Source organism: Hoplias malabaricus, chromosome 8 (genome assembly GCF_029633855.1).
Source record: "Hoplias malabaricus isolate fHopMal1 chromosome 8, fHopMal1.hap1, whole genome shotgun sequence".
Taxonomy (NCBI): domain Eukaryota; kingdom Metazoa; phylum Chordata; class Actinopteri; order Characiformes; family Erythrinidae; genus Hoplias; species Hoplias malabaricus.
The window spans coordinates 11,714,355-11,740,283 of NC_089807.1; the positions used below are offsets into that span (position 1 = coordinate 11,714,355).

The window sequence follows — 25,929 nt, forward strand, 5'->3', positions numbered from 1 at the left end:
CAGATTCTCAAATAAAAGCACAGGTGATAAAACCCTACAGAACTATGTCAAACATCTAGAAACAGGAGATTTCAGAAGAGCTTGTAGCATTTATAAGAGTGCAAAATGTGAAACACACAATGAGTGTAAGCAAGTGACAGGAGTTTGTGAGTAGGCAGGGTCTATGTGGGAGAGAACGGATACATATCTCCCAAAGGCACAGTCTCTGTTTGTTTGGCTATTTTTTTACCTGCTGTTGTAATAGTTTGTGTATTTTATTTTCAGAACCAACGAGTAAAAAAATCTCATCCGTATTTAATCCATGTTTTCCTTTGCTCTTTTATTGCTAGGATCCTTTAAGGTCTCTAGAGCTTTAACTGAGAGGGTAATTAATTGTTGTGGGATTAACCTGTAAGACCAGTTGTGCTAACAAATTCTCTACTTGTCTCTCGCAGTCACATTTAACCATCACTTCCTCCTGGCAACCAGCAGCTGGAACAACCTCAGGTGATTATAGCACTTCTGCCTAAGACTCTTTTATTCAGTACTATGCCTAATTGTAGGATGATATTGCACATGCTTAAGCCAATCCAGCCTGTGTTTCTGCTTAGCTGGTTTAAGCATGTTTCTGTTCTGTTTCTCTGACTGGACGACTGGGTTTACAGGTCTTCCTGTTGAAGCCATGCAAAGCGTTTAAACAAATCAGACAGTAAACTGACAGCTGCTGTTTTCGCACCTTCAGGTATTGACCTATAAAGACACTGTCCTGCCTGAAAACAGACTGTGGGGAGATGAAGACCTCTCTGCTTGTTGCTCTCTGCCTTCCATTTGTGCTTTCTTTTTGTTTGAGAGCATATGGAGATCCTGAGGCTTGCTGCCCTCAGTGCCTATGTCCAGAGTACGTTCTGATAAATAAGCATGAGGTATGTCTGTCTTACATTTTACTCAGTTTATAAGCAGTAATAATATAAATAGAATCTGTAGAACAGCATAATATTTGTGAAATGTGATGAAAATGATAGGTGTTATTTACAAAGTGTTACATCATTTAAAAATAAAAAGATCTCAAGTTTGATTTTGCATATAGCTTCATTTGAATTGGATGGCTCTCCTGTTTCATTTGGTTGAAATCCGAAATCCCAAACTGGCAAAGTTGCGTTTGATTTTGCGACTAGGTTTGCTGCCATTGTTTACATTTTATAAAAGAAGACTGACGCTAAGCTGCAGCAATTTAGATGAAACTGATGAAGTTGAGAAAAAATACACTATAATCATTTTTTAAAACAAATTTACTTAACATTTATTGTGCGCAGTAAGTGTTAAACAAGAAAGACCTTGAAAAAAAGGAAGACACGTATATATTTTGGTTGTAATGGTTGCTTGCAGTTCCCTGCGGTTGTGTGGTCAACTACAATATTGAGGCTATTGTGACAGCCCTAGATAAATTACATATTGATTACATTTTTATGCTGAAATGTGGATTAAAAATCATAACTAATCGACTGAAAATATTACTATACCATATTCTGTTCAAATGGTGGCCATATCTGAAAGTTATTACAACTAAAAGATAAGTAAATGTATTAATAGTTATGTTTTTCACCCTTGTCTCTGATGTGTGGACAGACATTTGAAGAGCGTCTGTATAAATCCAGTCGGTGGATTACAACAGACTTACCAGACACTAGCAGAGGTAGTGTTATGGGTGGCTTCTGGAAACTGAATGAATACATAAAGAATTTTGAGGGTATGTTCAGATACAACATATTTGTTTGAATTCTGTGAAACCTCACTATTTTAAAGCTTGTCTCATATCGTTTTTTTTTTTTTCATTTTGACTTAGTTTCCGGCAGACCAGTGATTCTGTCAGTGAGGACTGGGGAGAATGGCCAAGAACAAGTGACACTCTCTTACCACATCTCCCCAGACACTGTCCTGCCTAACTTTAATGATCAGACTATCAAAGAAGAAATCAGGCCTGGAGGAACAGTCTATGTTAGGTGAGGTCACCCACATTTGTTGTTCTTATTATATACTCATGTTACTTTTAAAATTAAAAAATATTTAAAGCAAGTTAATTTGGAAAAGGACGGCACGGTGGTGCAGCAGGTAGTGTCGCAGTCGCACAGCTCCAGGGACCTGGAGGTTGTGGGTTCGATTCCCGCTCCGGGTGACTGTCTGTGAGGAGTTGGTGTGTTCTCCCCGTGTCCGCGTGGGTTTCCTCCAGGTGCTCCGGTTTCCTCCCACAGTCCAAAAACACACGTTGGTAGGTGGACTCAAAAGTGTCCGTAGGTGTGAGTGAATGTGTGTGTGTGTGTGTGTGTGTGTCTGTGTTGCCCTGTGAAGGACTGGCGCCCCCTCCAGTGTGTATTCCCGCCTTGCGCCCAATGATTCCAGGTAGGCTCTGGACCCACCGTGACCCTGAACTGGATAAGCGGTTACAGATAATGAATGAATGAATGAATGAATGAATAATTTGGAAAACAGAAAGGAAATATTTCATGTTTGGCTTTAAAAATTACAGCTTCCAAATGGTCAAGATGCTTCAATGATTTGTAAGAGTGACATCGCTATTCTGGACTCAGCAGTGCAAAAAATGCACTATGTAACTACCCACAATCGCTTTCTATTGATGTCGGTAAAATGCTATTCAAATGAAAACATTTAATTTTATGAGAAATAAGCATTTTGAAAGAATTAAAAATGAGTAGTTGTCAATCTAATATCAGTTATGTGCTTTAACAATCTACAGGCGAAAACTATGCAGCATTTGGAGCAGGTCACAGCGGCTCCCTGCGCTTGTATCAGTAGGTGAAGGAGGTGCAGTGTTGTGTTAAACATTGTTTTAGGACTCTAATGATGCGAAGAATGGCCACATTGTTGGAGTTAGTCCCTCTAGGCTCAGTTTTCTCAAACTTGGTCTTGGCTAGTTTTTCTCATTTTCGCTTTGCCCCTTTAGTCCAAAATGCTCATGTTTTACACCACTTTCATGCATTCATTCATTCATTATCTGTAACCCTTATCCAGTTCAGGGCCTCAGTGGGTCCAGAGCCTACCTGGAATCATTGGGCGCAAGGCTGGAACACACCCTGGAGGGGGTGCCAGTCCTTTACACACACTCGCATATTCACACCTATGGACAATTTTGAGTCGCCAATCCACCTACCAACATGTGTTTCTGGACTGTGGGAGGAAACCCACGCGGACACAGGGAGAACACACCAAACTCCTCACAGACAGTCACCCGAAGCGGGAATCGAACCCACAACCTCCAGGTCCCTGGAGCTGTGACTGCGACACTACCTGCTTTTCAGAAATATTTTCAGATACGAATAAGTTCCTTAATTATGTAGTACAGTTTTCTAGGTCATTTGCCGTACAATTACTTGCTGCTTCATGTACCACCAGTATGGGTACCACAGTTTGAGAACCACTGGTTTAATGTATTTTTTTACAGATCAAAGCTTATGTATACAAGAGAAGTTATATATCAATTAATCAGTATTAAATCTAATTAACTTTGGTTATACAAAGTTACTGCTTTTAACGGAATATTACAAATGTTCAGTTTCATAGTGAATAAATGAGAATATATACGTTTTAAAAATACTCATGAGTACTTGTAGATGATCATTAAGTATGTATTACAACATTTAATTTCTTTAAAGCAAAATAAATAAATAGAATACATAGATTTTCCCCTAAATAATAATATTCGTTGTTGGGCCTGAATGGGGATATTGCAAATTACATATATTTGTAGGCTATAATGTTTCTTGCAGCTAATTACCAACTGTATATATTTTATATCTCATCTCACTCTCTCTTTGATGGCAGGATATTTTCTAGTGATCAATCTGAGAAGATGATAAAAGAGAATAAGGACATGCTGTTTAAGGACCTCCAGGCTGCAGGAATTCTGTTTGATGACACAAGGTATGATGCGGCTGCATATAAAGGCATATTCGTCCTAGAAGATCGTCAAGATGAAATATGGTCCCACGCTTTCTGAGAACTGGAGCGTCCAAACAGCTACAGACCATGGACACATCTCCATTACTTCAAGTGCATTTTCGTCCTGTCAGTAACATTCAGTTTGTAACTTTTCCATACACCCTGCGTAAGCAGTTGAAAATAATGGTGTTTTTAATATGGGGTGATACTTTGTGTTTAATTTGCTAAAAAGCATTTTTACAGAACAGTTTGTAAACACATGAAGCAAGAACAGACTATGGAGGTTCTTGTAAATATCTAACATATCTACTGGTACGTGCTGTTTGACAGGTTAAAACAGGTTTGAGAAATATGTTGTAACACTCAGGGGTTGGGCCAGATTCACAGATTCAATTTGTGTTTTTAAATAACATGTTATTTACCTATTGCCATTATTTTCTCAGGCAAACATTTAACAATATTTTAATAACAACCTCTGTTTTTACTCATTTTAATACTTTACTTTTATAATCATTATTATTCACATGTTTATTGTGGAATGTTTTGTGTTAATATTCTATACATTTTTGGGGGATGAGGTATTTTCATCTATTAAATGCAGAATTAGTTTATTTGCAAATTACAAAATGTAGTTGATTTAGTGCAAACACAGGACGATTTTTCTTTGTGCTTTTTGTCTTTTAAATAAATTTTAAAAAGAATGAACAAATCAGTTTGCTTTATCCCAACTTTTACAGAAACAGTGTTTTTTTTGTGTGTGTGTGTGGGTGTGTGTGTGTGTGTGTGTGCGTGGGGGTTTGTTTGTGTAAGTACTTTATCCAGTCATGATAGCGGTGGGACCAGAGCCTGCCCAGCGTCACTGGATGCAAAGCAGAAACACACCTTGAACAGGGAACCAATTTATGACAGGTCACACTCACTCAGGCACTAACACACTCAGACTTGCTCCAGGTTCTCCACCAAAATCCACAATGGCAGTGACCCGAGGCAGGGTTTGGACCTAAAACCCCAGACCCCTGCGGCTGTGTGACAGTGACAATACCCAGTATGAAGATAAGTAACTGAATGATAAGCCCAAACTGAAGTAAAAATATAGCTTGGGTTTATATATGATTTAAAAACTAACAAGTTTGGGACTCTCAATGTTTCCATCTTTTATTGAAGGTTTTTGTTGTCTATGAAGTTAAATGTGCGGTACCTTTGAAGAGGACTTATAAAATCAACTTACGTGAGTGCATTAACATCCAGAATTGGGGATCATACAGTGAATGAAGTAAATCCAGTCTGTTTTTGAGGCATGCCCAAGTCTGGGAATATGGGATAACATGAGTCTGCTTTTTTCATAGAGTGGAGCCACTCAGGAATTAGAATAGCCCCACCTCATCATCTGAGTCTCTCCAGTCACACGGATGAACCTGGGTTTCTGTGAGAGCACAGAGATGAGGTTAAAATGAACAAAACAAACATAACAAGCTTGGAAAAAAAGATCTGAATAATACAGTGAAGACAAGAACTCAGAAGTGAAAATGGCTCAAGTCCAGAGCTGCTTCTGTTCGCTCCTTACTTCTGGGCCCTTGGGCTGATTTGAGCTGTGGCTCATTCTCATTTAAAGGAATATTAGCTGAAATACATCTTTTGTTTTAATCGAGTCATGATGTTTGATCCATGGACAGGCACTTTAAGAACTTGTGTCTTTTGGGTCTGAATACCATAGTTTTACACCCAAGAGAATATTAACACTAGTACAAATATGTACCTGTACACAGCCTTTATTTCTGGCAGAGCACTGGTTTGTTGCCCTCTGAGTTAGTCTTGTGTGTCTTTAGTTAGAGGTTATATTATACTTCTGCCGTATTCCACTGTGGTTTCATTTTTCCCAGTTGGGTTTTCCCCGCCCCCATGCACCCAGTCTTAACACCCGTCTTTTCATTTTGTTTATCTGTGTAAATGTTTTCCCCCAAAAACACACGTTGGTAGGTGGATTGGCGACTCAAAAGTGTCCGTAGGTGTGAGTGATTGTGTGTGTGTGTGTCTGTGTTGCCCTGTGAAGGACTGGCGCCCCCTCCAGGGTGTATTCCTGCCTTGCGCCCAATGATTCCAGGTAGGCTCTGGACCCACCGCGACCATGAATTGGATATGCGCTTACAGATAATGAATGAAATTAATGAATGTTTTCCCCTGGATAACTCAGCATACAGGTACACATTTGCATTTAGGTGCTAGCTTGTCCTGATCTTTCTGCTGGAAAGAGACTGTAACAAGCTCTCTTAGCAGAAGCAAAGGCATTTGGGAATGAAGAGTATGAGGACAATGCAGAAAAGTCAGTCTATATCAGGCGTCTCCTTACCTGAATGTCATGTGTAACATCTCATCTGGTTTAGCAACTCATTACCCCAACAAAAATGTACCTTTAAGATTTGATATGCCACTAGGCAAAAGGTGTTGGCCACAAAATCTGGATGTTTTTTTCACTTGCTATTTTTAAATATATTGCAATGTGATGTTAACAAATTGATTGGCAGGTTTCAGACAATCTGTGGTGGCAAAAGTAACAACAACAACTTTGGAATTACCCTGATCCCAGGTCAGCATTTCTCCAGTGAATTTTGGAATCTGGTTCCAGTTGCTGCTCTTGTGAATAATTCAGATTTTTGTGGGTTTCTCTAGAATGATGTGATTTAGCTCAGACCACCCATAATGAATTTGATTAATGATATCATTATGCAAAAATGTGGAAAAATGTGTATTGGAATGTAATACAAATGAAGAAAAATAGTCACGGAAAATCATTAATACCAACTTGTGTGGAGACTGTGTGTGTGTGTGTATGTGAGGGCAGGGTGTGTGTGTGCGCATGCGTGTGTGTGCCTGAGTGCTGAACCTGCCTGGTAAGGTTGGAGGGGATTTGCGTTGCAGCTAGAGCATGCGGTTCATTGTGGGTGTGTGTTTATGTAGAGCAGGGTTTCCCCCTTATGTTTTCATGTGTACCCATAGTTGAGAGGGAAAGTGGGTCAGGGCTCCAGAGAGAGAGAGAGAGGGAGTGTGTGTGTGTGTGTGTGTGTGTCACTGAGAATGATCTACAGTCTGCTTAATTAGACCTCACTCCTCTCCCTCCAGCAGAGCTGCAGAATCTGATGATCCTACAATTTCCCTCCTCTGCAGCTCTGCACTGTAACTCATCCGCACACGGCTTTCCACTGTCCTGCTGCAAAAAGGGACGCGGCCTCGTGCAGGGAAAGTTTTTATTTTATTTTTCTCTTATTATTTCTTTATTGTAAGATTATCATGGGTCAGTTGGTGTCCATGTGACCGTTAACAGCTTGTAAAACATCTACTGCACATTTCTTAGGTAGACACAATTCGATCATGCTCTTAAAGAAATACAGGAGGACACATTTGATAAGTTTAGAAGCAATAGTGCTTTCAGTTCACATATTACAACCTTTCACTTTTGCTCAGTGTGTCATTGTCTTCAGAAATACACTGTATCTTTTGATATCTAGGGTAGTGTCTGGCAGTGTGCCCCCATCCCAGTGTCTTCCAGCTGTTTTATTAGTTTATACTGGAAGTTGCTAGAATGTATGTTGGAACACTGTTCTGTAGCCTAATATTACATTCCTCTAGCACACACTTAACAGGGTGTATGATGGACATATGTGTTGTACTATACTTCCCGTACACTAGATGGCAGCATTGCCCATGGTGTTCTTTCATGCACACTGTCCATTCCTAATTCAGCCAGTCAGCTGTATGTAACACTTACATTATTGTCCCGTCAAATGTAGCATATTTATCACTTGTAGTTAACGCAGTTTCAGAACTTTACAATTTCAGTTCATTGTTTTTAACCCACAATTCACAATCTGACAGGTTGTTGTGCTGAATTTTTCTTTATTGTTTGGTGAATGTAACCGTAGCTACATTGAGTGACGTGTGTGGGCAGTAGCCCACTTTACTCCTAGCAGTCCTGTCCAACATCCTTCAGTCCGTTCTTTATAAAGGGGAGACTGGTCGCTCTGTGGCCACCCCACATACTGACTCAGTTTCCATGGTTACATTTCTATAGCGAGAAGCCAGCCATGTTCGTCAGAAACATAATTACACTTCTATGAACACGTATCTGTAATAACCCTAAAATGGGTTTTTATGAGTCATACCGAACTTGCAGTGTGTCATTCACATATCAGTACTTTCCACTGAGGTGATAGTTATGAGTTATATTTCTGGACCACGCTGAAAAAAAGTAGGCCTGGCAGGAGGCCTGAGTTCTTTGTTTTGTGTTTTGAGTGCACATATATGCGTATGTGTTAGTGTGTGTGTGTGTGTGTGTGTGTGTGTGTGTATATATATATATAGTTGCCCTGTCCTGTAGATGGTGCATATTTGTAGGCTTGAGAATTTTAATCTGGCTTTTTTGGATGGTACTCTGTTCTGTTATCAAGCCAGAGCTAAGGCTTGTTTGGTAAAGCTCATGGAAATTTATCTTATCAGGGACTGGCCAGTTTTCCTGGGAAATGCACGGGTACACCATTCTGAAGAGGTAGAGTGAGAGCTCAGCAAAATTGTGGAGGCCAGTGCACACAGCACTCACTCTACTGTGTTTAGGCTCTCTGTGAACAAAGCTGTCTCCATGTTTTTCACTCTTGCCGGTTCCTTTGCCCTCTCTCTCACTCTGTTTACCTAGGGTGACCAGATCTGAGATGCAGGAAAAGAGGACACGTCTCGGGGGGGATGGGGGTTTAGCTGAACCAGGTCCTGCTTTTAGGTCCTTTACACCTTTATTTGCTACACAAAACATGGGAATTTCTTTTTTAATTCATCCGAGAATTTACATTTACGCTTGGGCATAGCTGCTCGAGATGAGGGTAGGTACATGAGCTTTGCCTGACTTAAACAAGGACTACTGACGTGCAGACTGACCAATTAAATGTTACAGAGAAGGCTATCGACCAATAACGGTAGCTCTACAGTCAGACCGTCCAATCAGAAGATTTTAGGCTACTTCACCACGCCCCCTCCTCACTCAAGCGAACCAATCGGAGAAGTGGATGGCGGGACTAGTTTGTGAACGAAACGCTTCTCGAAGTTCTATGTAAGCTCTAGAAAAGTCTAAAAAAGAGGACATGTCCATGGAAAAAAGGACGTCTGGTCACCCTAGTTTACCTCTTGCTCTGTGTCTAACTCCCTCACTTTTGCTCATGGTTTCTTTCTCAGTCCTATTCTATTTGTTTTCAGTTTTCTTGACTTAGTGTTCGCTAGCTATTTTCTCACTCACCCTTTTACCTTCTTTTGTCCACTTTCTCTTTTCCTTCTGTCTCCTTTTTTCTTCCTGTTTGCTCTACATTTTACCTTTCATGTGCTCTCTCTCTCTCTCTCTCTCTCTCTCTCTCTCTCTCTCTCTCTTTCCCCTGTGTATATTTTTTCCAACCTCTCACAATGTGACCATGCATTTAACTGTTGCTAACTTACCTACTTTCCATCCTCTCTCTCTCTCTCTCTCTCTCTCTCTCTCTCTCTTTCTCTCTCTTCCCATTCCCTAAAGCTTCCAGGCTCCTTGTCAACTCAGCATCCCGTCTTGGTCTCATGGCAACATCCTGCCCTTTGTTGTGTTGAGGAGTTGGTGGCGTTTCTATCTAAGTGAAGATGACTCACAGAAACCACACACACATTGAAACTAGGGCAGTGCTTTGCCAAGTACAAAGTTCTTGCAGACATTTGAACCTATAACAGGATTTCACGTTGAAGAAGTCTCTGGTGAATACCTTGCACTGTTTATTATTGATGAGGTTGCTGGTTATTTATATCTGGGTGAGGACACTGCAGCAGCATTCCTTTGTGGAAAAGATTAGTGAATAAATGGAGCATGTGGCTTCACAGATGTACTTTAATGCTCAGAACAGCAAAACAAGGGGTCTCACAGGTCTTTGTTGAGATTTGTTAGTAGTGCCCTGTAATGTGGTCCAGTGTCCAATAGAGTATTTAAAGCAGCAGTCTGTCATCTTCTCCCCTTACTCTTCCTCACATCATGAAATGTTTTATACTGGCATCTAGTGGTGTGGATTCTGTACTAAACATGAAATTAAAATGGCTGCCCCCACGTGGGTAATGACACCGTGTCGGGTGAACTGGTTCATTTATGTGCTCATTTATGCTCACTTAAAGCTTGTTGTTTTTCCACTGGCAAGGCTCCCCCGCAAAATGGAACCGATGACGTCACAAAACCTCACCTCTAACAGGAATCGCTGGCTTTGAAAACTACAACAACGATGGCGGTAAAGTTAGGTGCTGTTTACTCATCATGTATTCATGTGTTGTTGTTTTTTGGTCTGAACACGGCTTTTATTGTTGCACATTCAGCTTTCACTGACAATTTTTGTTGGTTATTGGCCCAAGAAGCATATTAACCTCTTCAGACCAACTGAAGTTACAAGCTGCCATTGTGATTTCGATAAAAATAAACGTGAAAGCTGCTGTAACTTTAGAGATTTAACAAGCGGCGGTTTGTGCTGGATTTGAATGAGCTCTGCATTTCGTGGTGATAGTCATCTCTCTGGCTATTCAGCACTCTGCAGGGATTACACATCACTATGTAGTACCTACTCAGCATGGTTGGAACACGGAGTGAGCTGGGACCGAAAACTTCGGTTCCAGGGTCCAGGTACCAGATTTGGCCAGTGGAAAACAAAATAGCCGTGCCGAGTCGAGTAGAGTCGTGTAGGCTCCATGCAGTGGAAAAGTGGCATTAGAGGCATTAGTACAAAACAGATTTATTCTTCATCCCCTGAGATCTGCGCTTTAAAATAAACAAATAGCTACTCTTATAAATGTTTCATATTAATAGTATGGTAAATGGTAAATTGCATCTTTTTACAAGTAATGATCTCAGGACAATGGTGTCTATTGTTGTGTCATGGCAGGTGTACTTGCCTGAAACGGCTATCAAGGTGTTTACAAGTCTCCTAGTTTTTCTCTAGATTCTCTCTCTTAGAAACATGGGCTGTTTAACCTCATACATCATCAGTGTATGTTTAATGGATGACTGTGCGTAGGTCAGGGGAACTCAAGGTGTGATCCCTGAGTTCTTTTCATTTCTGTCTTTTCCCATTTACCCTCATCCCACACCGGGCCTGAGGGTCCCAGCCCCCTCCTTTTACCCAAACCTAGAATTTAGGCTGATGAATTATGGATAGGAGTTTTCTTTTTTTTTTCTTAAAGGATGTTGGGGATTTTTTTCTTGGCAGTTTATGTCATGAATTCCCCGGCACTCATTAAATTTTCAGGATTATTTTTTCCAAACTTTCTGCATGAGTTGAGTCCTCACATGTTCACCAGCACCACTGTGAATATAAGATCATACTCAGGTGAAACAAGAACTCTAATTACCTCATGTAAACTCATGTTAACATTTAGATCCGCTGACCATATGGGTGTTTTACATCAGATATTCTAACATTGTTATTTAGAGAAATTTAAACACCTCCAAACACTTCACTGGCAAACTGAAGGTAAACACAGAGGGGAAACACTCTCCAAATACATCATATTCTGGTACTGTAGTAATGTAAATTATATTCAGACATCCTGTAAACCAAAGTCTGCTGAATTTATATTAAAATATAGTTAAATAAAGTTCAAATCATTGTTTACATCAAAAGAAGTTGATGATGTTGATGAAGTTAATGTCTGTTTGGACTGGAAATGAAAAACATTAAAATAAATCTGTGCTTTTTTCATCCAGTACCAGTCAAAACTTTGGACACAACTTCTCATAAGTCATTGGTGGAATAGAGCTATTCACTGTATACAACTGTGTACCAGCCCCTACCTCTGCACAACCCAAGTTATGGTCTCAAGAAGGTGAGCGGTTCTACAAATTAACTCTTGACGAGGCCACAGCTGGTCACTGAAAACCATTCCAGGTGACGACCTCATGAAGCTGACTGAGAGAACGCAGAGGGTGTGCAAAGCTGTCATCAAAGCAAAAGGTGGCTACTTTGAAGAATCTAAAGTGTAAAATATAGTTTTAATGTCTTCCATAATCATTTACAATGTAGAAAATGTGTCCAAACATTTGACTTGCACTGCATTTCTGTGTAGTTTATATGGCCTTAATCTAACATCAAGCTGCTGAGGGTTTATGATATGGCTGTTTAATGCTGTAGTTTGGAGAATATTGCGTCATATGTGAATGCATCTCACTCAAAACTTTCAGAGAGAATTTGTCACAATGACCCAGAAGCTCCAAAGCTCTGAGCAAACTTTCTGTGTCTCCTGCAGATTATTGAACAAACAGCTTGCAACTTCATTAATGATGCCCTCTGCCTTTCAGTTAATCCGCTGCTTTACAGTGCTTGCGTCTCCTGTTTTTCCCTCTTTACGATATTAGCTTGTGGTACACTTCCTTTGCTGTGAGAAGGAAAATGCTAGGTTTTTCACCACTAAAAACTGCCACGATAATATTTTTGTATGTAAATTAACTGGAGCTTCCATCCAGTCTGCCACACGTAAATTGGATGTCAGGTTCAGCTCCTGGAATGAATAATGTCTGTATGAATAATGGGCCTTTTAAATCTGTTCCTTGCAGGAAAAAAAAGACTTGGAACACTTGCATTTTCATGCAGTTTGGTATAACCAGGGTGAAATGTGTTTGCTGTAACCTGCTCATTCCTAAAACACCTACAACCTAAGCCCTGCTGAATTTAGGTGCACTGCATATAGACCTTGTTTGAGTTCTTTGCCTTGGAGCTGCCCCCTGTTCCTGCAGTCACACTGGTTAACAATCAGAGCGTGTCAGGGGAGACGAGATGGGGAGTGATGGGGCTGAATCCTGTCTCTCAAGAACAAGGGCATAACTTTGAGTTGAACATTTGGGGATTGACCAGGGCTTGTCCGGGTAGAAAACAGTAAAAGCTCATAAATGATGTTTGGAAATATGAAAAATCCAAAATCCAACCTTATTTTAATACAATAGTTAGAGAACCTCCCCTGTTTGTAAGTAGCAGTACTTTCAGAGTATTTCTAAGTAGCTACTCTTCTGGGAAATGCTATGCTATGGGCTGGAATATTTCATTATATGTCATTCACCCATTGGTGTATTTGTAAGGTCAGGTATTGAGGTCGTTTCTGGATGATACACCACCGTTTAATAGAATGCAGTTCCACTGCTCCATAGCCCAGTGCCTGGTGGCTTTGTCCCACTATAAGCAACACTTGGCCCAACTGCTCCTGAGGAGCTGAATTCACTACTACTTGTGTCTAAGAACTAGAGTTTTTCTCGTGCATTGCTATTAATTCATTATTAAAATTAAAAATGATGAAAGTTAATTGATTTTGTAACCATCCCCATTCATTTCGCCCTGGAATCTGAGTCTTTGCTCAGCATTTCTAGCAAACGCGCTCCACAAAGAAATGTGGAGAATCTTTGTTTGGCTCGGCAGGCCTTGTTGAAGGCTTGGTTCTTCCCACAAATATTTGTGGATGTGCTTTGGCTCCAAAAACTGCAAATAAGAGAGAACAGCCAGTGGAGACTCGTTACTATTCTTCATAGTTTAGGAGACCTGATACCTGGGGAATTTCCGAGGTTTTTAAGTAAAGTAGTTAATATCCTGCGAACCCAGCCCCTGTAAGCACTTTAATAATTAATCTGGAGGAACTAGGGGCCTTTAGGTTTAAAGTGCACTGAACCTTCAGCGTCCTCCAAAAGCCCTGACATGACTCAGCGTTATTGAGCTAATGATGTTTCCTCTATCAGAATGACTGCATGCTGCCCAGGACAGAACGCTAAGGTTTAAGCTGATGTCTTGACACTGCACACAAGCGTAAACAGCCTCGATGCTGCACTCACATTCTTTCCTTTTCTCTTCAATGTGACGGCAGGGTGCAGTGATTTCCTCAGAGGACAGGGCACTGTCCAAACACATAACAAGTGTGGGTGGGCCTGCAGGGCGTCTGCTCCTCCACTGCGGTTTGGTGTGTGGGGAAAGTGCAGGAGATCCTCAGAAATAGAGGTGTTCTCAGGACTCATCAGCACTCTGCTGCCCTTTCTTCCCAACTGTGGACAAGAAGGTTAATTTAAAAGCAAAAAGAAAGAACAGACTTTGGGTGATTTTTTTTAGTAGGAAGACTGTATTTTATTATTTCATTTTGTGTCTTGGCCACATCTCATTTGGCCAATGTGCACAAACACTTTTGAGCCCGTAAGTGAGCTCATTCTGATTTTCAGCTGTGCCTATTTGCATGAAAGAGAGGAGGACGGAAAACTCTGTAAGTTTTAGAAGCTGTCTCCTTTTGTAAAATTTCTCTCCTGGTCCCTGGACTAAAGTTGATTCTCTTGCCATGGAGGAAGTGTATAGGTGGACCTGTGTGCTGTAATGGCACAAGTTTCCATTTATGAGAAATGAGAGAGAATGAGAGACTGCAGAAAGCCTTCATTAATCTGTGTGATCTGTAACACTTCCCACTGAGCTCTGTCCATCCTCCACTCTTAAATAAAGGGCTTCTTTAGTGAAAGATATAGTTATTTATAGAACCAGAGCTCAAAGGACATTCTGAATACTTTAATGGACTTGCAGTTCACAAATTGTTCTTTTTTTAATTACCATTTACTTTTACTATTGAAGAGCAGGGTGAAATGGGGATAAAATATGCGGAGAAACAGGTGAACTACAGTCTGTAATTGTAGAACTACCGAGTGCTCCTGTATGGTCAGTGTAGCTGATAAAGTTGACACTGAGTGTAAGTGTTCCTAATCCAGTGATCGTTTAGTGTATTTACATTGTTGTATTATTATGTATTTACTTGATTTTGAAGAATCAAACCACCATTTTATCAGCTCCACTGATCATACTGGAGTACTTTGCTGTTCTACAATTACAGACTGTAGTCCATCTATTGTGCTGCATGCTTTGTTAGCCCTCATTTACCCTGTTGTTTAGTGGTGGGACCACCACAGGGCAGGTCTAATTTAGGTGGTGGCTTATACTCAGGGCAGCACAGATTTAATTATGAGAAACTCATTTTAATTTTGTCTTTTCCAAATACATTTCACCGGTCTCATCTATGAGAAACAAAGAGAAACTAGTCAAGTCTAGTTTAGCTGGACCGCCATTAGCCATATAGCCATTGTCACAGAGGTGTTTCTGGCATTTCAGGAATGCCCAAAATACATACCCTTGTCATTGGAAGGTCTGGAGAAGCTTTGGTGCTTCATATCAATGTCTTTGTTTACATGTGGTTTTTATTATGTGATTGTGTTGTACAGAAAATTTGGAGGGCAGAGCTAATAAATGCAAAAATGAAAAAAGGAGCACAAAGGTTTGTTTATGATATATAACACCAACATCAGTGTTTCTCTTGTTCATTTTATTTAAAGATTAATACTAGAGGATCTACCACAAAAAACAAGAATATTTTGTTGATTTTAAGAATTACAGTTACTTATTTACTCAGTGTAACTGGTTAGAGTAAAACATGTAAATTTTAATGTGGCTGTGTGCAGCTGTATGGAGATTTATAAACACACTAACGCCACAAAATGTCTCACCACCACTTCCTTTTACAATATTTCAGGCAGAGACACACACTCATGTGAAATAAGACAAATTCAGTAGTCCTCCTCACTCTGTGACATATGTTTGTAAATGTTGCTGAGTTCTGAGTCGTCCTGCGAAGTTTTGAACTAAACAAATGCCGAGCCGAGGCACTGGCTAATGCGCAAGGATTTTGTGTCAAACACAGCCCCAGAAACACACACAAACGGACCATGTTCCTGTCTTATTTCCTATTATTCAGCCACAGTTCAACTGAAGAACCTACTGTTCTTTGATTCCAGCTGGGAACTAATTTTTCTGGTTCATGAACCAGTTTATGTTGGAGGAAACGCGCCAAATGGTTCTAAATTTAGTTCAAGAATTGGAATGTGAAAAATGTCTTAACAATAGACAGTGTAGTAGCGCCACCTTAAGTTCTCTCTGTTAAGTTGTCTTGCGCATGCCCATTTCAACATTAGGAGTCAGTCTGTAAGAGATAATGCCTCTTCTAGACTGAACCGGTAGGCAGTCTGGCAAAAACCTGCTATGAAAGACCTTTGTGTAAATCCTTTCTACGGAGCCCCAGAAAGGATTTCACTGTTATTAGGAGTCCTATGATCTTTTTATGATTTACAACAGAGTCGACCATACTGTGGCAAACTTTTGAGAGCTCCTTGTTCATCGTGATTCATCAGGACAGATTGGTTGTCAGAAAGCTACCTCAGAATATACAGCAGACACGTGTAATAGTCGTCTGTGTTCCAGTGCGATAGAGATGTAGAACGTTTTGTCTGCTGCAGTGGCTTGTGCCGTGTGGTGGATATTCTGGGCTGTGGGGATTAAGTGATGAGTTTGCCCACAGTGTGACTTGGTGGAGGATTAGTGAGACTTAGAAACAGATGTTTAAAAGCTGCAGGCTCTCTTCACCCCCAACCCCCACCTACCTCCATCAGCGCTCTCTCACAATCATACAGCACCTCACACCAGAACACAGATGTACGTAGCTTTTCTGAAGGGACTGCTGTAAGTTAGTTAACCCCTTAAATCCACAGCAGCTCCAGGTTTCTCTCTCCTATAGCTTAAGAACAGTCCTGTCCAATTGGCCTTGTAGTTTTGAAATTATTGAACGATACCTCTGAGTATTTCATATGCCTACAGATAACACTGTTAATGTAAGATTTAGTTTACTACATCATTTGGACTCAGCTGTCCTTGTGTGACAATTTCATAATGACTGGACCAATAGAAATTATCTTTAAATCATTTTACATTGACTTCAATTGAAAGTTATGATACCATTTTGGGACATGCATGTTTTTCACTAGACAATGGTGATATTTAAGACAGACTTACACTACATTCATGTTTGCAATAATTTGTCTTATTAATTGCTGTTAGATTTTATTCATGTGTTACAGTTCAGGTGGAAATCCTAGACAGCAGGATGCTGTTAGATATGCATTTTGGTTTCATTCATTCATTTGTTGTAACAGCTTATCTAGTTCAGGGCGCGGTGGGTCCTGAGCCCACCCGGAATCACTGGGTGCAAGAGGGAGCACACCCTGGAGGGGGCACAAGTCCATCACAGGGCATTTTGGTTTCATATTAATTAAAATCTTAACGATTAACATGTGTGGTAAAAATAAATATATATATACATATTAAACTAGGTAGTGTCGCAGTCACACAGCTCCAGGGGCCTGAAGGTTGTGGGTTCGATTCCCGCTCCGGGTGACTGTCTGTGAGGAGTTTGGTGTGTTCTCCCTGTGTCCGCGTGGGTTTCCTCCGGGTGCTCCGGTTTCCTCCCACAGTCCAAAAAGCTCAAGTCCTTTTGTATGCATCTTAATGTTACGTGTGTTTACAGGAGCGTAAGACTCTTGAAACACCACAGTTCAAGACTCACTGCAACTGGCCTGGATCCAGGTATCTTGTGTGTCGAGAACTGTGGGCCTCAACAGTATGATATGAGCTTGTGGTTGCCGGCAGCAAAAATCAATGTTGAGATTTTCTTTGTGATGAGTTGTAGGTCTGTGTAATGCAGGACTGGAGGCTACATGACCCTCCTGCTGTCTGTCATCTTTTCAGAGCATTTTATCAGGAAATGAACTTAGGAGAGGATTCTGCCCATTCTGTGAGGTAAAATTGTGTAAGGAAATGGTAAATATAAATCAAAATTACTCCAAACACGTGTCACAGTTTTTGACGCTCTTGCATATAGTGTGCCATGTTGAATGTCGTACCTTTCTTATTTATAGAGAGAGATAAATATATCTCATGTTTACAAAAGGTGTCCTTTAATTCTGCTCCTTTTCTTTTTCAGTCTAAACTTGTGCTAAACAAGGCACAGAACAGGTTTTATAAATGCACTCTAGATGCACTTGTTGTGTGAGCTCTAGCAGATAGCTTCATCCCTCTGCTGGAAATAGGGGGAACAATGAAAGCAGGTCACCTCTTTCACCTGGGAGATGACATCATTTGCAACAGATCTTTCTCCACACCTCTATTTGCATCTGTCCATCCTTTTTGTCCTTCCTCCAGGTAACATCCCTAAATGAGCTCCATGGTGTGGGCTGTAGGCTCTGCAGCTCCCAGTGCCCACCCTCCCCTACCAGGTCTGTCCTGTCTACCTTTCCTCTGCCCTTGGCCTGACTTTGAGCGTGGGCTAATGTATCCTTGCTTAATATAGAGAAACCAAAGACAATAAAGGACTCCTAGAATAGTTCTGCCTTTCTGGAGTCTACGTGGAGAAGACCAGGCACTGCTGTTGTGGTGAAGAAATGGCAAGGTGTTTCAGAGACAGCCGCAGTATTACCTTCCACTAAAATCAATACCTCAGTGCTCCTGCCTCCTTCATTGTGCAGTACTCTGCAGTGCTTTATTCCAGACTAGGACTGACCCAGAGGAACATTACACTGCTCAAACTAGACAAGACATGGACTCTTCTGTCTAAGAAAAAAAGTTTTGTAAGTTACAGCATCAAATCAGAGATGGTTCTTTATCTTGGATGAGAAATGGATTTCTTATCTTTGGTTCAGTTGCAGATAAACATCAGCAAATCTGAGCACAGTGAGGGCTCAACTAATGGAAATGTGTGATTCCTGCGCCTTTATTTTTCAGGAGAAATATTTACAGAGCAGGAGACTTCAGCTAAAATGATCTAATTGCAACTTTTCAAACCAACATTTTGTCTGTGATATCGTGAATGATTTCTATCAATTATAAAGCAACTACACCCATAGCTTGAGCTAAATCTACCTGTAGAGGAAGGAGCCATTGTATGGTGCACTGTAGATGGGTGTGAAGCACCCTGGACTTGGAGCTTTCTTGAGCATTCTGTGCCAAACAGCCATTTAGTTATGGTTGGGATTTCACAGCACCTGTCTCTTCAATGGGCAGATCACAGACTGTTTCATCCAATTAAAGTGTACTAGATGAATCTTCATTTATTCATACATTTATTCACTTTCTGTCAGCACTTTATCCTGTGCAGAGTCAGTGCGTGTACAGAGACATCTTTGAATTACTGTGCACAAGGCAGGAAAACACCTGGAATATGGGGGAGATGCTGGACCACCTGGAGAAAACCTGCATAGACACAGAGGACCCCCCAAATTCCTCGCAGACAGTGACTCAAGGCAGGGTTAGAACCTTAGAACTCTGCAGCTGTGTAATAAATGTTTTAGACTATAAATATAACTTACAATAAAATTGTAGACTTTGTAGTAACCCAGTCTACACTGACATGAGTGAGTAAGAGCATGTTAAGACAAAAACTAGATATTATTAAGGATTTCAGCTAAGTTACAATATTCAGATGTAAATGTGTATATTTGTTGTGTACGATGGTGCTCTATTACTCCAGATCATGGTGTTCCACTGTTCAGTAGTCAATTGCTGGGAAGTATTTTTCCCCTGCTACTGTTGAATTTTGTCCTATGTTCAGCATTTCATGCTTTTTTTATGGCGATTATAAAGATTTTCTGAGTAGCAGAATTTCTGTGTTTACAATAGCTGCAGTGGCCTAATATGGGGAGCAGTTTCCTAATGGGCTTGGTATCCCTGAGCAAGGCACTGGACTGACAACTTCTCCCTGGGCACTGGGGATGGCTGCCCCGCCACTCTGGGTGTGTGTTAACAGACACTAGTGCACTTGTGTGTGTGTGTGTGTGTTCAGTGACACAGATGGGTTAAATGCAGAAGACATGTTTTGTTGTTTGTTGTACAATGACAAAATTGCACATTATTATTATTATTATCATTATTATTATTATTATACATTTTGGGCATGTAATGTAGACTCCAAAACACAATCAGAACAGCTCATATATATGGCAGATCAGACAAAAAAAATGGACTGGGTTGTTGAATTTCACAGTTGTGGGCTTGTATGGTAGTTATATACCCAAATTAATATGCTATTGCACTGAAAAACTTTTATTACTTTTTTCTCTCCATATAATCACATTTTATTAAATGAAAACATAATTATATTATTCTTATTCAATGTTCTATATTTGGCACCAATGTGAATATGACTCTATGTTACACACTGAGAAAAACACAATCTTAACACATTTTGCTATTCAGAATAATAATGTAATAAAGCTCAGTGGTTAGTGAAAGAGGAAAGAGTGGTGATCAGACCCACACATTGCCTCTGTCGGAGATTTAGATTGAAAGGCAAAGTGGGAGAAGTCCTTTTAGTCACTAGATGTACCACGTACCTTGAAAAAGTAGGACGAGGAGAGGAAAGAAGAGGATTCATGTTGCTTCTTGCTCATGCTACTCGTGATACTGTCTTCATGGCTTGTGCTCTGTCGTCTTGTATCTCTTCTCAATTCACTCCTCCAGATGAGATAGTCTAGCAAACACTGAGGGGAACCCCTACTGCCCACTCACTTTTTTTACTCTCCCTTTTCTTTCTTTCTGAGCCTCTTTTTTTCCCCTCTCAGTCTCTCTCAATCTGTCTGGTTCTCCTCTCCTCAGAGGCTCAGTAATAATAGGGCTCTCTGGCAGTGCCTGGCATCAATATTGACAGTAGGAGTGTGTGTTGAAGGCTGGGAGAGAGAGGTGTGGGTGTTCCTCGTCCCCTGTGAGGGAGGAAGCCAGAGTTAATAAGCACAGCTCTTTTAAAATGATGAGGAATAAGAAAGCTTTACTCAGGAGATGGAGTCAGCAAAAGGAAATCTTATATGAACTTATATAAGACTATTTTAAAACTTTCCTGGAGAACTTTGAACCCAGCTCTGACCCCAGTGTTCAGGGTTAATAAGATTTCCGTAGATGCAGAGAGAGCTGAGATGAGGCGGGCTGCAGGTAAAGGTGTGGAGAAGTCTCATTCGGTGTCACTGTGAGAATGATAAACTCAGAATTTAAAATTAAAAAATGTATGCTGCAAAAATACTTTGATAAATAGTTTTCATGTTCTTAAAGACCCTCTTACACAAAACCAACCTCAACCCTGAAAGCATTCCATTCCATTCATTCCATTCAAGGGGTGAATGGAAAATGTAAAAAATAATCTACCTTTGGTCTCATATATTCATCTTTTCCCAGTGGAAGGATGTTTGCCCTTATCATGATGGTTGCCCTCAAAACCTTTTAGCTTTAGCTGTGTAAAATACAACCGGAAAAGTGTAACTATACACAAGGCCATTTGATGTATATCTCATGATCCATCTTTTAGCTTTTAACTCTGTTGTTCACACTGTAGTCTAACAGAGGGCCTTGTTTAGATGTGTGAAAACTGCAGCAGTTTTTAGATGCAAAGCACTTGATATTGGCTTGTGATAATCATAATAATAACCTACTCACCTTTTAGTATCCAAGGTTGTTGTGAAGGCTGTAGTGCAACAAATTTATTGTATTTGCATACGAATTACTTACATGAAACATTCCAGTCAGGATTTAGGCCTCATCACAGCACAAAGACGGAACTAGGGTAAAACTGTAAAAAACCTCTGAATATTCTCCAGCCAAGCTTATGTGTGGCTATTGGTTTTACTCAACCTGAATGCAGCATACCATAGATCACACCATTTTATTAGACACACTGGGGAAAGTAACTTTGATCCTACCTGACCAGTCTTTATTAGTTCATAAATGTCTGTGGGCGTACCTCAAGGTTCTGGTTTAGGACCTCTACTATTCACATATTATATTTTACCACAAGGAGTTTTATGCATAAACATAGCATAACATATGCATAACATAACACACATATATATATATAGCAAAACCAAACGATAAACTCCAGTTTACTTAAGGATGTTAAATAAAAAACTTGAGGCAAATTCTTTCTATTCAACACAAAAAGGGGATGTTCTTGGTCCAATATCTGCTAGAAGTACACTGTCACAATGAGAAATTGGAATTGTTTCTCAGGTTGATCAGGTGCATCCATGAGAAACCTTGGTTTCACAACTGATACTGATCTAATGATAAACCTAAGTAATTTTACTACAACAGCATTTATTTATCTTCAGAATATTGCTAAGCTAAGAAACACACTGTCAAAGCAAGATGCTGAAAAATTAGTTCCTTTTAGTGCCTTTGTCCCCTGGACTGGGTTGGTCTAATGCCCTGTTCTAGTAAAAGCCTAAATAAGCTCCACTTTGTCCAGAATGCTGCAGCCAGCGTTTGACCATATTAGACCGGAGGGGGAGATACTTTTTCATGTAGAGCCCCCAAGCTTTGGAATAACTGTTCAGTCCATGTTTGAGACTCAGGCACAGTCTCAGTTTTTAAGTCTGGGTTAGAACCCTGTGTATTTAGTCAAGAATTTATAAGTAGATCTCCATTAGATTAAAGTGATCTAGGGTTCATGTGCATAGGGAATTGTGGTAATCTAAGATGTCACTGCTGTCATGCTGAAGCTCTCATGTGATTACTCAGATTTATAGATGTTAGGGCAGAGGGACACTGATATCTCTAAGAGTGCTCATGTCTGTGCTACCTTTCTAACTCTCCTTACACTGTTCAAGTGAGGTCTGCTGGAGCTACAACACACACTCTAATTATTCTTATAGTGTTCAGACAAATCTATTATGAAGCCTTCTGCATGTGCCCAAATGTCTCATGTCCACCTCACCAGTTGCCCACTGAGAACTGTTTACTCTTCACAGCTCTTAACACAGCTTTTAACACACTGAGAACATGCCTATAACACTGCACACACACTATAACTAAACATGGGGCTAGGACCCTGAATTTTATAAAGCTGCATTGCGACAAGACCAGTTGTTAATAGTGGTCTATAAATGCATATTCACTCACTCACTCACAGTTAGGAACTGCACCACACTGTGTTTCGTAACAATGACAATTTGAGTTCTGTGTGTTGCTGTGGTAATAGGGAAAAAAATGTTTTTGACAGGTGGGAAATTTTGAGTCTGTGGTGAACCAGTCCGTCTGCAGCTAACACTGTCACGACTAACATTAAGGGCTCTAAAAATGTATCAGCTGTTGCAATGATCAAAGTTCACATCCCTAATATATAGGGAAGCTATTTCAGTTTCAGACAGTCCAATGAACTTAAAAAACACCTAAGACTGAAAATGGCTTCGGGTTCAAACACTATACTTCAACTATGTGCAGTGAAGCAGTTGTTGTCGCTCCCATGAAAATTCATATACGTTACCACTTGTGATGGTTCTACTGCACCATTTAAAGTTGACCAGCTTCAGGTAGAATCTTGGGGAAGAGCACAGGAAAATGGACGATTCATTCTGAGAGAAAACCTTTAGTTTAAAAGGAAGTTCTAGTTCTAGTCAGGGTAACTTGTCACGTAGGAACAGTAGCTTTGTAGCTTTGGTGCTACAACTAAAGTTATGGATGACTGATAGCATTTTGGGAGGTGGATTGGTAACTCGAGTGTCTCTGTGTGTGTGTGTGTGTGTGTGTGTGTGTGTGTGTGTGCATGCGTGCGCGCATTGCCCTGTGAAGGACTGGCACCCCCTCCAGGGTGTGTCCTGCCTTGCGTCCAGTGATTCTGGGTGGGCTCTGGACCCACCATGACCCTGAACTGGATAAACGCTTACAGACAATAAATTGATCTGTCTATATGACTACCTTAAAACTGATTTAGTCTGATTGTGGCTAATGGCAGAGAGTAACAGGAGTGTGTGCTATTCTCTTTGCAGAGCCTGATTCTGCTGTGGCTGAAGGAGTTAGGAACAGTATGTTATAGGTACAGAGAATACTGATGTATAGGGAGGCTGTGGTGGAGAAAAAGAGAGAATAATCCCTCAAAGCAGAGGAGGATTAAGGGCCCAGAGAGCATCACTTCATATCCCACTCAGATATTTTACCCATGAGCGGCTATTATTCTGCTGTTTCACCCTCTGTATGTAACTGACAAAACCACAGAATCATTTTGCTGTTATGTTATACATATGGATGATGAATCCTGAATGAATCCGATGGAGAACAGCGAAAGCAGGAGGATTGCGAGGGCACACCACGGAGGTAGAGTGCATGGCTTAGAAAGATGGCGAGCATCTAGAGTACAGAGCCTGAGCATGTGATATTATATAACAACCTGGTTCTAGTTCACTTCCCACTGGAATAGATGCTTTTACAACCACTAACCCCTTACACAGCCTTAACAAATGCCTGCAGCAAGACTCTTTGATCCAGTCAGATCCAGAGAACGTGCTCTGGAATGAACAGAGCTGAACTTTAAGGCAAATTTACAGGCTGCTGTTAATGAACCATTAAATGTAATGGATTTTAATATATATACCCATAAACCAAAACATTAAGACCACCTGCCTGTTTGCCATTTAGGATTTAGGTAAGTGGTGTATGTCAGATAGACATCTATATAACATAGCACAAAAGTAAGGAAATTTGTGTTTGGTAGGTTATTTCTGTTGTAACAATTCTTCTTATATCTTCAATATTCTTCAATAAATCTTACACAGTTGGAAAGCCTGTTAATTTCCCTTTTAAATGGTGCCATTTGTAAGGAACATGCATTTGTGGGATGAGCAGTAGAGCTGGGTTTGTGGGTTGCGCCCATGATAAATTTGCCAAATTTTCTCTGACAATGCCAAACAGCTTATTTTGTGTGATGGTGTGGGGCGGCATCTCCCTCACTGGAAAATTGAAGCTTGTCATCATTAAAGGCAGTGGCAATCCCATATCTCCACAGTCTGGTACATAACTCTATCCTCCATGATGACTACGCTCACCCCCACAGAACGGGGTTTATCAGAGACTACCTCCAGAATATGGCAGTGGCAGATGGAATGGCCTGCCACCGTCCTGACCTCAACCCCATTGAACACTTGTGGGATCAGCTTGGGCGTGCTGTTGGTGCCAGAGTGACCTACACAACCACATTGGCTGACTTATGACAAATGCTGGTTGAAGAATGTGATACCATCCCACAGCTGTGTGTGACCAGAATGAGGAGGAGGTCTCAGGCTGTTGTGGCTGTGTATGGTTCTTCTACAAGCTACTGAGGCTCCTGTTTGTTATTTTTGTTAAATTGCCATTATGTCTTGTTTCTTCAAACTTAAATCATCCAGTCACCAAACACCAAACAAGTCAATGGCAGAACAGACTGTTTGGCATTGACATAGACATTTTGGCAAATTTTTCATGGGCAGAACCCACATACTCAGCTCTACTGCTCCTCCCACAATTGCATGTTCCTTACAAATGTGGCACCATTTAAAAGGAAAATTAACAGGCTTTCCAATGGTATAAGATTATAGCCAAGAATAATTGTTACGACAAAGAAATAACCTACCAAACACAAATTTCCTTACTTTTGACCCAGGGTTATTTGAGTATATCATTGCCCAGAGAGCATCACACTAACTCTGCTGGCTTGTCTTCCTACACTGCACCCGTGTGTCATCACTTCCACAGATAAATGGCACAGGTGTCCAGCCGGCATGTGATATAAAAGAAAATGGGACCCATGGGATCAGGCGACCTTCTTGCATTGCTCTAAAGTCCAATACCAGTGCTCAGGGGCCTGCTGTGTACAGATTTGATGGTGGCATGGGGAATGCACTTACGAAAAAAAAAACCCATACGAAACAGGGTGCGATACACTGTGAGTTGTAATGTATTCAGCCATTCTCTCCAGGGAGCACACCCAGGTGCTTGTTCAGTCTTTTGTCTTGTCAAGGCTTGATGACTGCCACTTGCTCCTGGCTGGTCTTCCTTATTTATACCATCAAGCCTCACAACAGATCCACAATGTGGCAGCACGGCTTGTCTTCATTCACTTATATAACTCCACTGATCACTGGCTTTCTGCAGCTGCCTGCATCAGATTTAAAACCCTAATGCTTGCTTACAAACCCAAAAATGGACCTGCCAATCCCTACTGGATGGCATTGGCCAAAGCCTGATCTGTGCCTTGAGCCCCTTGAGCTTTAAACATGGCTCAGTTCTAACAACTGTCCCTCAAGATGCTTGGACTTTTCTGTCCTGGCACCCAGGTGAGGGG

The 25,929-nt window shown here is 40.8% G+C and overlaps 1 protein-coding gene across 1 annotated transcript; it reads left to right on the top strand.

The window, feature by feature from the left end:
* Nucleotides 1–332: 332 nt before the first annotated feature.
* Nucleotides 333–4,311, top strand: soul2 (heme-binding protein soul2). Its single transcript, XM_066680109.1, has 5 exons — nucleotides 333–486; nucleotides 722–902; nucleotides 1,606–1,726; nucleotides 1,823–1,979; nucleotides 3,817–4,311. Exons 2-5 carry the CDS (start codon nucleotides 771–773, stop codon nucleotides 3,989–3,991), a joined length of 585 nt encoding a protein of 194 aa, XP_066536206.1. The 5' UTR covers nucleotides 333–486; nucleotides 722–770; the 3' UTR covers nucleotides 3,992–4,311.
* The last annotated feature ends 21,618 nt before the right edge of the window (nucleotides 4,312–25,929 follow it).

Bases quoted from the DNA above. Each gene is read 5' to 3' on its own strand.
- soul2 (XM_066680109.1), top strand. From the start codon at position 771: ATGAAGACCTCTCTGCTTGTTGCTCTCTGCCTTCCATTTGTGCTTTCT. The intron at 903-1,605 runs GTATGTCTGTCT...ATGTGTGGACAG, and splicing joins TTCTGATAAATAAGCATGAG to ACATTTGAAGAGCGTCTGTA. The intron at 1,727-1,822 runs GTATGTTCAGAT...ATTTTGACTTAG, and splicing joins ATACATAAAGAATTTTGAGG to TTTCCGGCAGACCAGTGATT.